The following is a 13,372-nucleotide window of genomic DNA, read 5'->3' as shown; positions in this document are numbered from 1 at the left end:
GCAGAAGGCTGCCACTACCAACAGCCATGCTAAATCCTCATAGGACCAATCCTTCCTGCCCAAATAGGTTTTGTGACCAAATACCAACACCATCTGCACACCAAAGGGTCAGTTGAGACAATCTTACTACACCCTGACAGGATATCTGAAGGGTGAGAAAGTGCATTATAGCAGCTGTTATCACTTTTTAATAAACTTGTAAAATCTTCATAACAGGTTGTCAGGGTAACAATCTGCTGCATCAAATGCCATTCATGTGAATAAAATAAATGGAAATGTGTATTAAGTGTGATTTTCTTTTATTTGAGTGCCACAGCTAATCAAGAGGCTGTACACAATGACTTTCACTGAAAGTGCAAAACCCCTCAGGTTTTATACAAGATCCTCTTTACTCACATTTATAGACAGTTTCTGCACCAAGACAATGCTAGGTGCAACTACAAGCAACAGAGAAACATTTTAAGTCCTATATTTTGAGGTCGACCACCAGTCCTCCATAAGAGTAAAAACAATAGAAATCCAACTATTGAAAAAAATGGACAAGGAAAAAAAAATACTTCTCATTTGATTCTGCAAAGAGTCATGAAGTCCAATTCAGCCAGTTAACTCCAGAGTGCTGTCGATGTTGGTCGGGGTTGTCAATGTATGTTCAATGACAGGTCTTTATTATGGCAAAATTGACAAACAAGCAGATATATTGGTCATATCAAAGCATAACATTCACAAAGTTGAGTGTTGGTGAAGCCAGCCTTCCACAACTTTCCATAACGGCACAGCATGCCAATAAAGGACAAAGACAACTCCACCCCCCCCACAAAAAAACTATTGCTCTTCCATTTCTTTTAACACCATTTAAAAACCCTTAAAAATCCCAATTCGTAGATTAACATGTTGACCCATTGTCCAAGTATCCACCATGAGTAGTCAATTGATCAGTCTTCGTTTTGTCCATTCAATCCTGATGAGTCAGTCCCAGTGTGGCCCATGGGCGACAGTGCCCAGTTATTGTGCTGTGTGGTGTCTTATGCGTCAGTGAGGAAGCTTCTGTGTCCATCTTCACACCAGCTGTACAGAGGCAGCCTGCAGGTAACCCTGCAGGTACTGGAGGGCCTCAGCGTTCAGGCTGGTGCTCAGCATAGAGGGGACCTGCCATGGGAGGAAAACAGGAGAGATTCACTTAGTTGAGTGAATCTACTACTGAAAGCATATATAGTACTCAAAGAAAAATAATTCAGGGAGGCATTAGCAATCTAGAAGCCAAAATGTTGTACACCCCGCTCTGCTATTCCTGGGGCCTCACAGTCTATGCTGGGCTAGAGCACCTTCAACGCTCGGTTGGGTGACTGGCTCTCAGTCAGCTGGGGCTTCACTTTTATAAGTAAGCCTTGTCCGAGACAGAATGCACCATAGGACAGGAACCCATCTTCAGTGTCTGTAGTATGAGGCAGCTTGTTGTACAAGTACACCCCTTTGAAAGAACACTAGTCTGTCGCAAGGTCGTACCCCCTATTCAACTCATTAATTCTGAGTGCCAAACAGAGACATTAGGAGCCATTTTAAAGTCTTTGGTTGGACTCGACCTGCTATCAGGCCAACCATCCAATCTCAGAACGGACACTAACCACAAAGACTGAGTTGGTACTTAACTTTCATACCATGTCGTTTTGCTTAAAATGACCGACTAAATCATATGAGAGTAGAAGATTGGAACACAAGGTGGACGTGAAAATAAAGAATTTGCTAGCTAGCATTAGCTATCTCTTGGAGTCTTGCTGTGTAGTTGTTCCTGCTATAAGGGAGTGGTTTAGTCAAGAGGCCCACTGCCTCTAATATAGCCTAGTGTTAGTGCATTTCAATAAATCAACTTACCCGTCCGGGACATGCAGTAGAGAGCTTGTGGAGAGACTGAGCTAGCAGGATCTTGGGGTTGCTGACCACCTCTCCGATGGGGTCGTGCTCCTTCTTCCCAGCAAAGGCCAGCTGGGAGAAAGCAGTCTGGTAACCGGGTGTGTCCTCTATGTCAATGAAGTGCTCGTCATCAGGGATGCTATCATCCTCTGGTAGCTCAAATAGCCCAATAAGGGCCTGAAGCAGGGGGGTCCTAAAGAACAAACAATTTAGCAGGCCATTAATTTAGTAAAAACACTGCAAAGTGTAATAATATTCCAGGACAGTTTCTCACCAGAGTTTGGTGTACTCAGTATCTATCATGGCAGGGCACTCAGTGAGGATCTTGGTGATGCCCACAGCACAGATCTTCTTCTCCACTGGTCCAGACACTTTCTGCACCTCTGGAATGACTATCTTCTCCAGCACCATGCCAAACATCCTACAAGAGAAATTAGACTCAGCACTGAGAATACCTCGTGGTTCTTATCTTTTATCATTCATGAAGGCCTATAATATGGAATATGATAAAACATTCCAAGCTCAGCCTAACATGCCATGCAAGTGTGTGTAATGCAGTACGAGGACATGGTTGGCCTTTAAAAGCCAAAAGGGACAACTGACTGGCATGTATGCAGATCAATGTAAATAAGTCATCTGCACACTCCGTTCCAAGGCTACACTAATGGACATAAACTGAATCAAACGTGTCAAAGGTCAGTCTCATTTAATCTGACAAGAGATACTTACTTTGGCTGTATGCTGTCAAAAATCTCCTGCAGAGCAATGGCTCCGTACTTGACACCATAAAGATTGATAAACACCATGAAGCCTGTGGAAAATAGGAGGGCCTGTGAAAATGTGCGGCATTGAGAGATCACACAGATCATATTCTAAAACTAGGTTAATATAACCCTACACACTCCTGTTGCTAGCATAACAAAGAGGATGTGGGTGCAGTTTCAATTATACTTCTTAACCTGTCTGGGAACACAGCCAATGAAATTGCAGGGCACCAAATACAAATCAACAGAAATCTCAAACATACAAGTATTAGGCACCATTTTAAAGATAAAATTCTCATTAAACCAGCCACAGCGTCTAATTTCCAAAATGTGGAGCTTTCGCTGTAAAGCAAACGATTATGTTAGGTCAACACCAAGTCACAGAAAAACCCAGCCATTTTTCCAGCCAAAGAGGAGTCACAAAAAGCACAAAGAGATAAAATGAATCACTAACCTTTGATGATCTTCATCAGATGACACTCATAGGACTTCATGTTACACAATACATGTATGTTTTGTTTGATAAAGTGCATATTTATATCCAAAAATCTAATTTTACATTGGCGTGTTATGTTCAGTAGTTCCAAAACATGTGGTGATTTTACAGAGAGCCACATCAATTCACAGAAATACTCATTATAAAATGTTGATGAAAATTCAAGTGTTATGCATGGAACTTTAGATAAACTTCTCCTTAATGCAACCGCTGTGTCAAAAAAGGTTTACGGATAAAGCATAATCTGAGTACGGCGCTCAGAGCCCAAAAAGCCAAAATAAATACCCGCCATGTTGCGCAGTCAACAGTCAGAAATGGCATTATAAATATTCACTTACCTTTGATGATCATCAGAATGCACTCCCAGGAATCCCAGTTCCACAATATATGTTTGATTTGTTCGATAAAGTTCATCATTTATGTCCATATACCTCCTTTTGTTAGGGCGTTTGGTAAACAAATCGAAAACACGCGTTCAAGTCCAGCGGAAAGCTCGGACGAAAATTTCAAAAAGTTATATTACTGGCTGTAGAAACATATCAAACTAGGTGTAGAATCAATCTTTAGGATGTTATCATAAATGTTCAATAATGTTCCAACCGGAGAATTACATTGTCTGTAGAAAAGCAATGGAACGAGAGCTGCCTCATGTGAATGCGCGTGACTGAGATCGAGGCTGCTGGCAGACCTCGGACTCATTCCCCTCTCATTCAGCCCCCCTTCATAGTAGAAGCCTCAAACAAGTTTCTAAAGACGGTTGACATCTAGTGGAAGCCTTAGGTAGTGCAACAACCAATAGTCCACTGTAACTTCAATAGGGGCTGAGTTTAAAAACTACAAACCTCAGATTTCCCACTTGGTTTGGATTTCTTCCTCAGGTTTTTGCCTGCCATATGAGTTCTTTTATAGTCAGACATCATTCAAACTGTTTTAGAAATTTCAGAGTGTTTTATATCCAATACTACTAATAATATGCATATATTAGTTATCTGGGACTGAGGAGGCGGCAGTTTACTCTGGGCACGCTTTTCATCCAAAATGCTGCCCCCTATCCAAAGAAGTTAAATAAACCAACATTTGTTTTAAGCTATACTCACTCTTGATGAACTTGGTGGTTTTGGAGCTCTGCAGTCTCTGGAAGAGCAGGATGAAGATCTGTTTCCTGTACTGAACAATGGACTCCCTGAGAGGGAGTGAACAAAATAACTCACGATACAGCCCCCATGTCAACTACACACAAAGTTCACCGTTAGAAGACAGAGGTGGAGGCTGTTGACTCACGTCGGCATGTGCTCTATGATACTGTTCATCAGGTAGAAACCTTGGTGGTCATTGGCCTTGGAGGCTATGAGCTTCTGGAAGACTCCTAGCAGGCCAGGCTGTATAGGGAGAGCACTTTAACATCAGATTATCACAACTAACTAATTGCATGCATCAACAGGTAGATTAAGACAGGAGGTTACAGAAAAGTACAGTAAGACTCCTCTTATTACAGTAAGAGTCATCTTACCATTGACATACCCCCAGCTGTAACTCACTATTTTGTCAGCAGCAGAGCTGGCTATGGTGGCTGCCCCTTTCTCCAGATATGCTTGAAGCAGGCGCACCAGAGGGGGAATGTTGCCAGTGCGTTCCCACAGCACAGGCTGCAGCAGGTGGGGGAAAAGGGCCATGTAGGAGTTGGGGATGGAGCTGGTGTGGATCTCCAGAAGAAGGGACATCACCTGGAACACGTACGGCACAAACTCTGCAACAGGAAGCGGGACATTTGATGTAAGAAGGGCAATGTGTAGTTTGCCAACAACACGGCATCCATGCGATTCAGAGGATGGCTTTTCAACCCCTTCATCCACCTACTCAGTTTCCTAGGCATGTTCTAGTCAGACAGGCATCTTACGCTCAACATGAACTTCTATAGCCTGCTTCTTTCTAGGGTACAGCTACATACCCTGTACATCATTCTGTAGGATCTCAGTGAAGACTGGGAAGAGGGCCTCCTCGAAGCTGCCCACAGTGGTTGTGTTGGCCTTGCAGGTGATCCGGATGGACAGGCACAGGGACTCAAACAGGTAGTGGTTAAAGTGAGGCTTGCTGGGGTTCTGGAAGAAACATGATACAGGTAAATACCAGGGCTGGAAATTGCCATGGACCTCACGATACGATATCACAGCACTTACGTGCCAATACGATATTTATTGCGATTATATAGCGATTCAATGTTCCAAACATAATGCTCATCATATGTCTGCTGCAGAGGGACAGTCACAGAAATATAAAAAAGTGCTGAAAACAAATTGGCCCCCTATTTAAAAAGATGGAGAACAAGCTATGAAGGAAAAATACTGGCGTTCTTGTACTTGGTATATCAAAGTAGCGCAAAAATTGTATGGCGATATTTTCAAATACGATACTAATAATATCCTGATTTGTAACTATCGATGGTACCAGATTTCCTCCTCTTGGCATTCAGGCCAGAGTTCAATCTTGGTTTCATCAGACCAGAGAATCTTGTTTCTCATGGCCTGAGTCTTTAGGTGCCTTTTTGGCAAACTCCAAGTGGGCTTTCATGTGCCTTTAGGACTAGCTTCCGTCTGGCCACTCTTCCATTAAGGCCTGATTGGTGGAGTGCTGCAGAGATGGTTGTCCTTCTGGAAGGTTCTCCCATCTCCACAGAGGAACTTTAGCGCTCTGTCAGAGTGACCATCGGGTTCTTGGTCACCTCCTTGACCAAGGCCCTTCTCCCCCGATTGTTCAATTTGGCCGGGCAGCCAGTTCTAGGAAGAGTCTTGGTGGTTCCAAACTTCTTACATTTAAGAATGATGGAGGCCACTGTTCTCGGGGACCTTCAATGCTCCAGAAATATTTTGGTACCCTTCCCCAGATCTGTGCCTCAACAAAATCCTGTCTCAGAGCTCTACGGACAATTCCGTCGACCTCATGGCTTGGTTTTTGTTCTGTGGGGCTTTGTATAGACATGTGTGCGCCTTTCCAAATCATGGTCAATTAATTTACCACAGGTGGACTACAATCAAGTTGTAGAAACATCTCAAGGACGATCAATGGAAACAGGATGCACGCGAGCTCAATTTCAAGTCTTATAGCAAAGGGTCTGAATACTTCTGTAAATAAGGAATATTGTTTTTAATTTTTTATAAATGTGCCAAAACTTCTAAAAAACTGTTTTCGCTTTGTCGTCATGGGGTATTGTGTGTAGATTGCTGAGGATTTTTATTGATTTAATCCATTTTAGAATAAGGTTTTAACGTAACAAAATGTGGAAAAAGTCAAGGGGTCTGAATATTTTCCGAAGGCACTGTATGTTATGGCGAAATTGTGACATTTTGGTGTTCGGCAATTTATTCCCAGCTGTTTATCTTGAGGCAAGTCGAAGTTCGGTAGTCCACGCCCCTTCATCTGTGATTGGCAACAGTAGAGATTTGTTAAGTGTTTGTCATTCAACGATAGATGACTATGTTTCATGCATTTTATTCACTTGAGAAATACTGCACTAAACATCATAGTTAGATGTAAAATTGCACGACTAAGACGTCCTCGACAAGTGTCATTTATTACAGATTTCTTGAGTTGTTAATCTTAGATAAATTTAGAGACTATTTTTTGGAAGTGTACTAGCTTTAGACAATGCAAGTCAGCTCATATGTACATGCAGCCACAGCAATGCAGACAAGAGATGAGTGTGTGACCTACCTTGCTGACCAGCAGGAGCTTGTGAGTGAGCTGGCCAATCAGAGTGGGGATGTAAGAAACAATGGCCTCCTGCAGGAGGGAGAAGCTGCGCATGATGGCTAGAAGAGAATAAAGGAGAAGTCTGTGTGGAGGACAAGGATCAGTACACACTGAAAAACGTTGTCTGCAACCTTAAAAGGAAGGTGACATTAGGTCCTCCGTGACGACATTAAGCAAAAGGACGGATAGTTAAAAATACAATGAAAGCCATAGAAGTTATAAGCAGAGCATTTAACACTCAAACTCAAGTACCTTTCATGATATATTCATTCTCTGAGGAGCCAGGCAGAGCCAGAGCCTTGAACAGGTTGTTTAGCAGCTGTTCTGTGAAGGGGGCCATCTCTGCAGGAGTGATACTGAAACATACGATGACATGATTAATCACTACTGACATGAGGCACCAAAAGTTACAAACTAAGGTTATTGGTAATGACCAAAGCTTTATTAACAAACAAACTACTATGGATGTGGTGTATAGTTGATTAGATTTGTGTAGTGTGGTGTTGGAACAGACAGTCTTTATTTAATTATCTAAGTATAGATGGTTACTACTCACAGAGTAGAGTTGTTGGGGCCCCTCATGGTGAAGAGTCTCTCCAGTGCATGGGCAGCGTAGGTGTGCTCTACCGTGCTCTCTGCCTGCAGGTGGGCCACCAGCAGAGGGACAGCCTGCAGCAGCTGCTCTTTGGGCAGCTGGAAGACAAGAGGGGACCAAGGACTGGTTATTCACGGGCCCCTGCAAGCGTTGATGTCAACCCTTAGTAAATGGGCTGAACTCGTGAGAATGAATTTTTTTCAGAGGGTAGAGAAAACAAAATCATACCTGACTCCTGAAGATCATGACATATTTGATGGCATCAGCCTTCAACACTGGGAACTCATTGACTATAATAGAACAGAGTAAACATGTTCCATAAAAGTGCAGCTATAAAGCAATCCACAGCTGTGATGGTTAATTCATTGTTTGTTTCTAAGTTCAACTTTATATTTACCGTTCTGGGATTTGAGGTCTGTGAGAATGTGGTTCACAAAGAATTCTGTAAGGTTCACCAACTCGTTAGCTTGCGTAATACCATGCTGAAAAAGAAACATTTTGTCTGTGTAATTTGCTCAATGTCTCTACTGCAATAATATTTACACTTGAAGTCAGAAGTTTATACACTTAGGTTGGCGTCATTAGAAGCTTCTGATAGGCTAATTGACATCATTTGAGTCAATTGGAGGTGCACCTGTGGATGCATTTCAAGGCCTACCTTCAAACTCAGTGCCTATTTGCTTGACATCATGGGAAAATCAAAAGAAATCAGCCAAGACAGCAGAAAAAAAAAATGGTAGACATCCACAAGTCTGGTTCATCCTTGGGAGCAATTTCCAAACGCCTGAAGGTACCATGTTCATCTGTACAAACAATAGTACGCAAGTATAAACACCTTGGGACCACGCAGCCATCATACCGCTCTGTCTCATAGAGATGAATGTATTTAGGTACGAAAAGTGCAAATCAATCCCACAACAACAGCAAAGGACCTTGTGAAGATTCTGGAGGAAACGGGTACAAAAGTATTTATATCTAAAGTAAAACGAGTCCTATATCGACATAACCTGAAAGGCCGCTCAGCAAGGAAGAAGCCACTGCTCCAAAACCACCATAAAAAGCCAGACTACGGTTTGCAACTGCACACGGGAACAAAGATCATACTTTTTGGAGAAATGTCCCCTGGTCTGATGAAACAAAAATAGAACTGTTTGGCCATAATGACCATCGTTATGTTTGGAGGAAAAGGGGAGGCTTGCAAGCCGAAGAACACCATCCCAACCGTGAAACGGGGGTGGCAGCATCATGTTGTGGAGGTGCTTTGCTGCAGGAATGACTGGTGCACTTAAAATAGATGGCATCATGGAGGAAAATGATGTGGATATATTGAAGCAACATCTCAAGACATCAGTCAGGAAGTTTGGTCGCAAATGGGTCTTCCAAATGGACAATGACCCCAAGCATACTTCCAAAGTTGTGGCAAAATGTCTTAAGGACAACAAAGTCAAGGTATTGGAGTGGCCATCACAAAGCCCTGACCTCAATCCTATAGAACATTTGTGGGCAGAACTGAAAAAGCGTGTGCGCACAAGGTGGCCTATAAACCTGACTCAGTTACACCAGCTCTGTCAGGAGGAATGGGCCAAAATTCACCCAACTTATTGTGGGAAGCTTGTGGAAGGCTACCCAAAACGTTTGACCCAATTCTGACCCACTGGGAATGCGTTAAAATAAATAAAAGCTGAAATAATGAATTCACTCTACTATTATTCTGACATTTCACATTCTTAAAATAAAGTGGTGATCCTAACTGACCTTAGACAGGGAATTTGTACTAGGATTAAATGTCAGGAATTTTGAAAAACTGAGTTTAAATGTATTTGGCTAAGGTGTATGTAAACTTCGGACTTCAACTGTGTAACCCATCAGATGTCACAAACAGACCCAAATACAATAGGCATAATGACCTAATCATACCTTCGCTGTCTGGGCTTTTGAGGCCAGAGATGTGACCAGGTAGATGGCAGCGTCTTTGTGCTTCCAGTTCACCCCTGGATTCTTGGCATACTCCCCAAGCATGGAGTTGACATAGCCAGAAAAGATGGCTGTGACCGGGCCCTCAAAGAACTTACACAGGCCTCTCACCAAGTCACAAGCAGCCCTGCGCCGAGTGTCTATGTCTGCAGGAAGGAGACAGAACCGAGTGGTGAATATCAGTGTGCCTTGAATACCTAAACTTCAACAATCCTCCAGTTCAATTTTGGCCTTGAGTTTAAAAAAATGTTTTTACCTGATCCTTCAAGATCTCTTCGGATATATTCCTCAGAGTTATCCTCAAAGGCCTCCTCATCAGCACCTAGAGACAGAAATCTATGTATCAGTATCAAATACCATTATGCAAATCGCTGCCATTAATGTACAATGGCAAGAGCAGAAACAGTCATGTAGCCATTCATCCCCAAGATACTGTTTCAGTCTAAACTCACTTCTGAACTCCATGTTGGGCACAATGACCTTCTCACAGATGCTGGTGAGTGTGTTCTGGTCCTCAAACAGATGCTTGTAGTGGGGCCTTTCACACACAGATGCCAGGAACTGAATAGCATTGCTCACAAGCTACGTCACAAACATAAAAGGAGCAAACATATTATTTTACCTTTATTTAACTAGGCAAGTCAGTTAAGAACAAATTCCTATTTTCAATGAAGGCATAGGAACAGTGGGTTAACTGCCTTGTTCAGGGGCAGAATGACAGATTTTTACCTTGTCAGCTCGGGGATTCGATTATGCAACCTTTCAGTTACAAGTCCAACGCTCTAACCACTAGGCTACCTGCCGCCCCAAGCAAACGTATTAGCAGGTGGTCAACATGATCTATTGATAAGCTACATGAATGTATCAGCAGTCTCACCAGGTCATACTTGACCTCCTGGCCAGTGGAGACCAGCAGGTTCCAGATAGCGGTGACAAAACGAGGCAGGTAAGGCTGGAATTCTTCATCGTACTTCTGGGCGTACAGAGCAGCGTTGTCACAGATCTGAGACTTGAGCAGCTCCAGAAGACCTGCCTCCTCTTCATCCTGTTGGGAGGAAAAGACAAGACCGTATCACAAGTTTAATCAACTGATTCATTAATAGCTACTTGAACATCTTACAGTGAAAGTGCTGTTAATCACCAGGTCCACGCACATCTGTTTGTAGTAGCTTGTTATCCAAGGTCAACAAGTTATGGAAATTAGACATCCAGGTCTCCATGTTGTCCTCAAAGAACTCTGGAAGGTCCTGTGAAGGCAGAGACAAAGATGGAAGAATGAGGTAACTCCAGTAAAAAAGCATCACATTTAAATACAGTAAGTCCTTGTGGGCATAAAGCAGGTAAGAGGCAGGGGGGACGCACCTGAAAGTTGAGACTGTAGAAAAGCTTTGAGATCAGAGTAAGGGACGAGAAGAGGATCTTCAAAGCATTGATGTCCGTCGCATGGGTCTGACACAGCTCAATGGTGGCCTGAAAAAAACAATAGACATTAATAGCAGACAATGGCTTCCCATGTCTGAATAATTAAGGTACTACAAAGTAGAAGCAAGGGACGGCAAGCAACAATTTCCAGACATGTTGTTTTTACTTGAAATACACTTCAATTGTTCGAGTTGATTAACTCTGAAACCAATCCACCACTAACCTTGAAGAGTTCAGTCAGTGGATTCGCAAATGTGTCCAACACCAGCTTAATCTCCAGCCATAGCTCATTTGACTTAAACTCATGTCGATACCTAGGAAAACAGATAATCAGTGTTAATATCTTTCAAAATTAACCACAAAGACATGATTTACTATGACACCTATCATTAGAGGGCCACGTGTCATTCTCATGGTGGTTTACCTCTTGAATAGTGAGTGTGCGGTTCGGAGCACTCCGTTAATGATGTGGAAGTCTCCGCTCTGGAAGCGGGTCACCATCTCTGTCAGGAGGTCCGGCCATTTCTGAGGGAAGTCCTCTCTACCGATGATGCTGATGGCATCACTCAACTGTAGAAGAACAGTAAATACAGAAAAACTGAACCATCTCTACAAATCTCCCTTTTGATTGTATACATGTATTATTCTAAAGGATTGGGAAACCATGGATTCCAAGAACCTCATGAAACTCAAAACAAGCACCAGCCCACTGACTTGGATTTAGAGTAGATGAACAGGTAACAGGTCTTGACTCATGTGAAGACATACCTGTTTCTGAATCTGTTCAGGGCTGCTCAGCATCAAATTTACAATGTTGGCCTTGATCGTGGTTCGGTCCGGATCTGAGATTTTGTTGGGTTCATCTTCAATCTGAAAGAGACAGAATACAAAGAAACACTTGTCATGCCAACATTGGGACAACAATACTTGCACAACCCATAACATTTGTTCCAATATTCAGGCCACCACCACTAACTTACTATGCGCCAGTTCCTCTTTATGTAATTTTTGAAGGTGACAGCTGCACACACCCGGATCACATTGTCTTGGGATTTCTCCAACAATGTAAGCAGCAATATTGGGTAATTCTGGTTCCCTTCAACTGACTCAAGAAACTTTTCAGCTGGAAGAGGGAAATAAGAACATTCCAGTCAAGCACTGGAAAATTGTACATAACTGCCCAAGTATATATCATTGTATATGTTTATTGCTACCATGACTGATCAGGGCATGAGTATTTTAAAATTAACAAGCATTCTACTCTGAGCTCCCATACCTGGACGTCTTACGGATGGATCTGGGTCCAGAGTTTTGCGCATAAATTCTGTGAGGGTCTGAAGGTTTCCATCATTTAGCTCCATGGTGCCCTGGAAATATGGTCAAAATAAATTCGTTAGTGACTAGTACCATTAACTGATTGTCTTCGCTACAAGCTCATGAAAAGTTATATTGACAAAAAAAACGCAAATGTTACATTCACCCGATCAATATATGATTGAGTAAGTCATACTAGCTCGCGATACATCACTAAAACACCAGTTACTGACAAATACTTTGGCCTAAAGCTAGCAAATGTTAGCCCATCTTTGCCGTCCGTGTGACACATGTTTGGAATACAATTTTAAAATGACAACCTTTGTGCTCCAATGAAATTCGTTATTTTCCTCTACGTCAGACACTTTACCCACTCACAGTAACTCTAGGGAAGGACTTTGCGGGATGCCGTTAAGCTAGCAAAATTAGCATGGTACTCTGGCATGGTGATGCTGATTCAAAATACTTCAGTTTCAATACTTTATGTCAACTGTAGGGCAGGTTGCTTACATCTCAAATATCCAACACTTGTTTCGAGGATATAAAACGTAGCTACGGAGTAAGTAAATCACAGCAAGTTCACTTAATGACTGCGCAAGTTAGCTAGATAGTTTGGTAGCCAACTAGCCATAGCGGTCTGGTAGGCTAACTTTGAACGTCTTCTCACGACTTGTACGTTAGTAGCTAGCGAGATGATATTGTGTTACACTTGGTTAGGCCAGATAGCCCTTTCTGCAACAATTCATTTTCTGTTTAGGGAACACAGCTGGCTAGATAACTAAACGTGAATAGCTAGCAAGTATTGCAGTGACATTGTTCTACTAGTAAATGTTTGCTGATGCTAAATTATCCACGATGGGCAAATTAGAAACGGCTACCGCAGTTTTCCGTCTTTCTACAAACAAGCCAGTAATGTACATTAAACTGTATCATTTGATACAGCGGTGAGATGTTATACCTTCTCTTGCTTTGAGTTGTCTCTCAGCCGGTATGTGCTGTTGTACGATTCGCTGCTGCCTGACTAACGTTAGCTTGTTTAAAGAAATCTCAAGCCACTGACTGCGCGGTATGTGTACGGGGCATGCGCAAAATAAGTTTGGAAAACCACGCTAGACACGCCCCTGTGCACTTGAAAGGGAGTGAATGGCGTTG

General features: G+C 42.6%; 1 protein-coding gene across 1 annotated transcript; it reads right to left on the bottom strand.

The window, feature by feature from the left end:
• Positions 1–282: 282 nt before the first annotated feature.
• On the bottom strand, positions 283–13,318 carry LOC139371038 (exportin-2). Its single transcript, XM_071111073.1, has 25 exons — positions 13,179–13,318; positions 12,183–12,273; positions 11,887–12,029; positions 11,675–11,776; positions 11,331–11,476; positions 11,130–11,220; positions 10,847–10,954; positions 10,639–10,731; positions 10,362–10,529; positions 9,937–10,066; positions 9,741–9,806; positions 9,428–9,630; positions 7,908–7,992; positions 7,739–7,800; positions 7,472–7,608; positions 7,168–7,271; positions 6,877–6,974; positions 5,117–5,267; positions 4,707–4,915; positions 4,450–4,547; positions 4,266–4,351; positions 2,638–2,719; positions 2,183–2,329; positions 1,870–2,101; positions 283–1,146 (listed from the first exon to the last, which is right to left on the bottom strand). The coding sequence occupies exons 2-25, from the start codon at positions 12,265–12,267 to the stop codon at positions 1,057–1,059; spliced, it is 2,916 nt and encodes a 971-aa protein (XP_070967174.1). The 5' UTR covers positions 12,268–12,273; positions 13,179–13,318; the 3' UTR covers positions 283–1,056.
• Positions 13,319–13,372: the final 54 nt, after the last annotated feature.

The sequence above is a fragment of the Oncorhynchus clarkii genome, chromosome 17 (genome assembly GCF_045791955.1).
Source record: "Oncorhynchus clarkii lewisi isolate Uvic-CL-2024 chromosome 17, UVic_Ocla_1.0, whole genome shotgun sequence".
NCBI classification, from domain to species: domain Eukaryota; kingdom Metazoa; phylum Chordata; class Actinopteri; order Salmoniformes; family Salmonidae; genus Oncorhynchus; species Oncorhynchus clarkii.
This window is presented reverse-complemented; position numbering and strand designations above follow the sequence as displayed.

What these genes read in the sequence shown, in the direction of transcription:
- LOC139371038 (XM_071111073.1), bottom strand. Translation starts at nt 12,267, where the DNA reads ATGGAGCTAAATGATGGAAACCTTCAGACCCTCACAGAATTTATGCGC. An exon ending in TAAAGAGGAACTGGCGCATA is followed by an intron (nt 11,777 to 11,886) that starts GTAAGTTAGTGG and finishes TGTCTCTTTCAG; the next exon opens with ATTGAAGATGAACCCAACAA. An exon ending in CACTGACTGAACTCTTCAAG is followed by an intron (nt 10,955 to 11,129) that starts GTTAGTGGTGGA and finishes TGTTTTTTTCAG; the next exon opens with GCCACCATTGAGCTGTGTCA.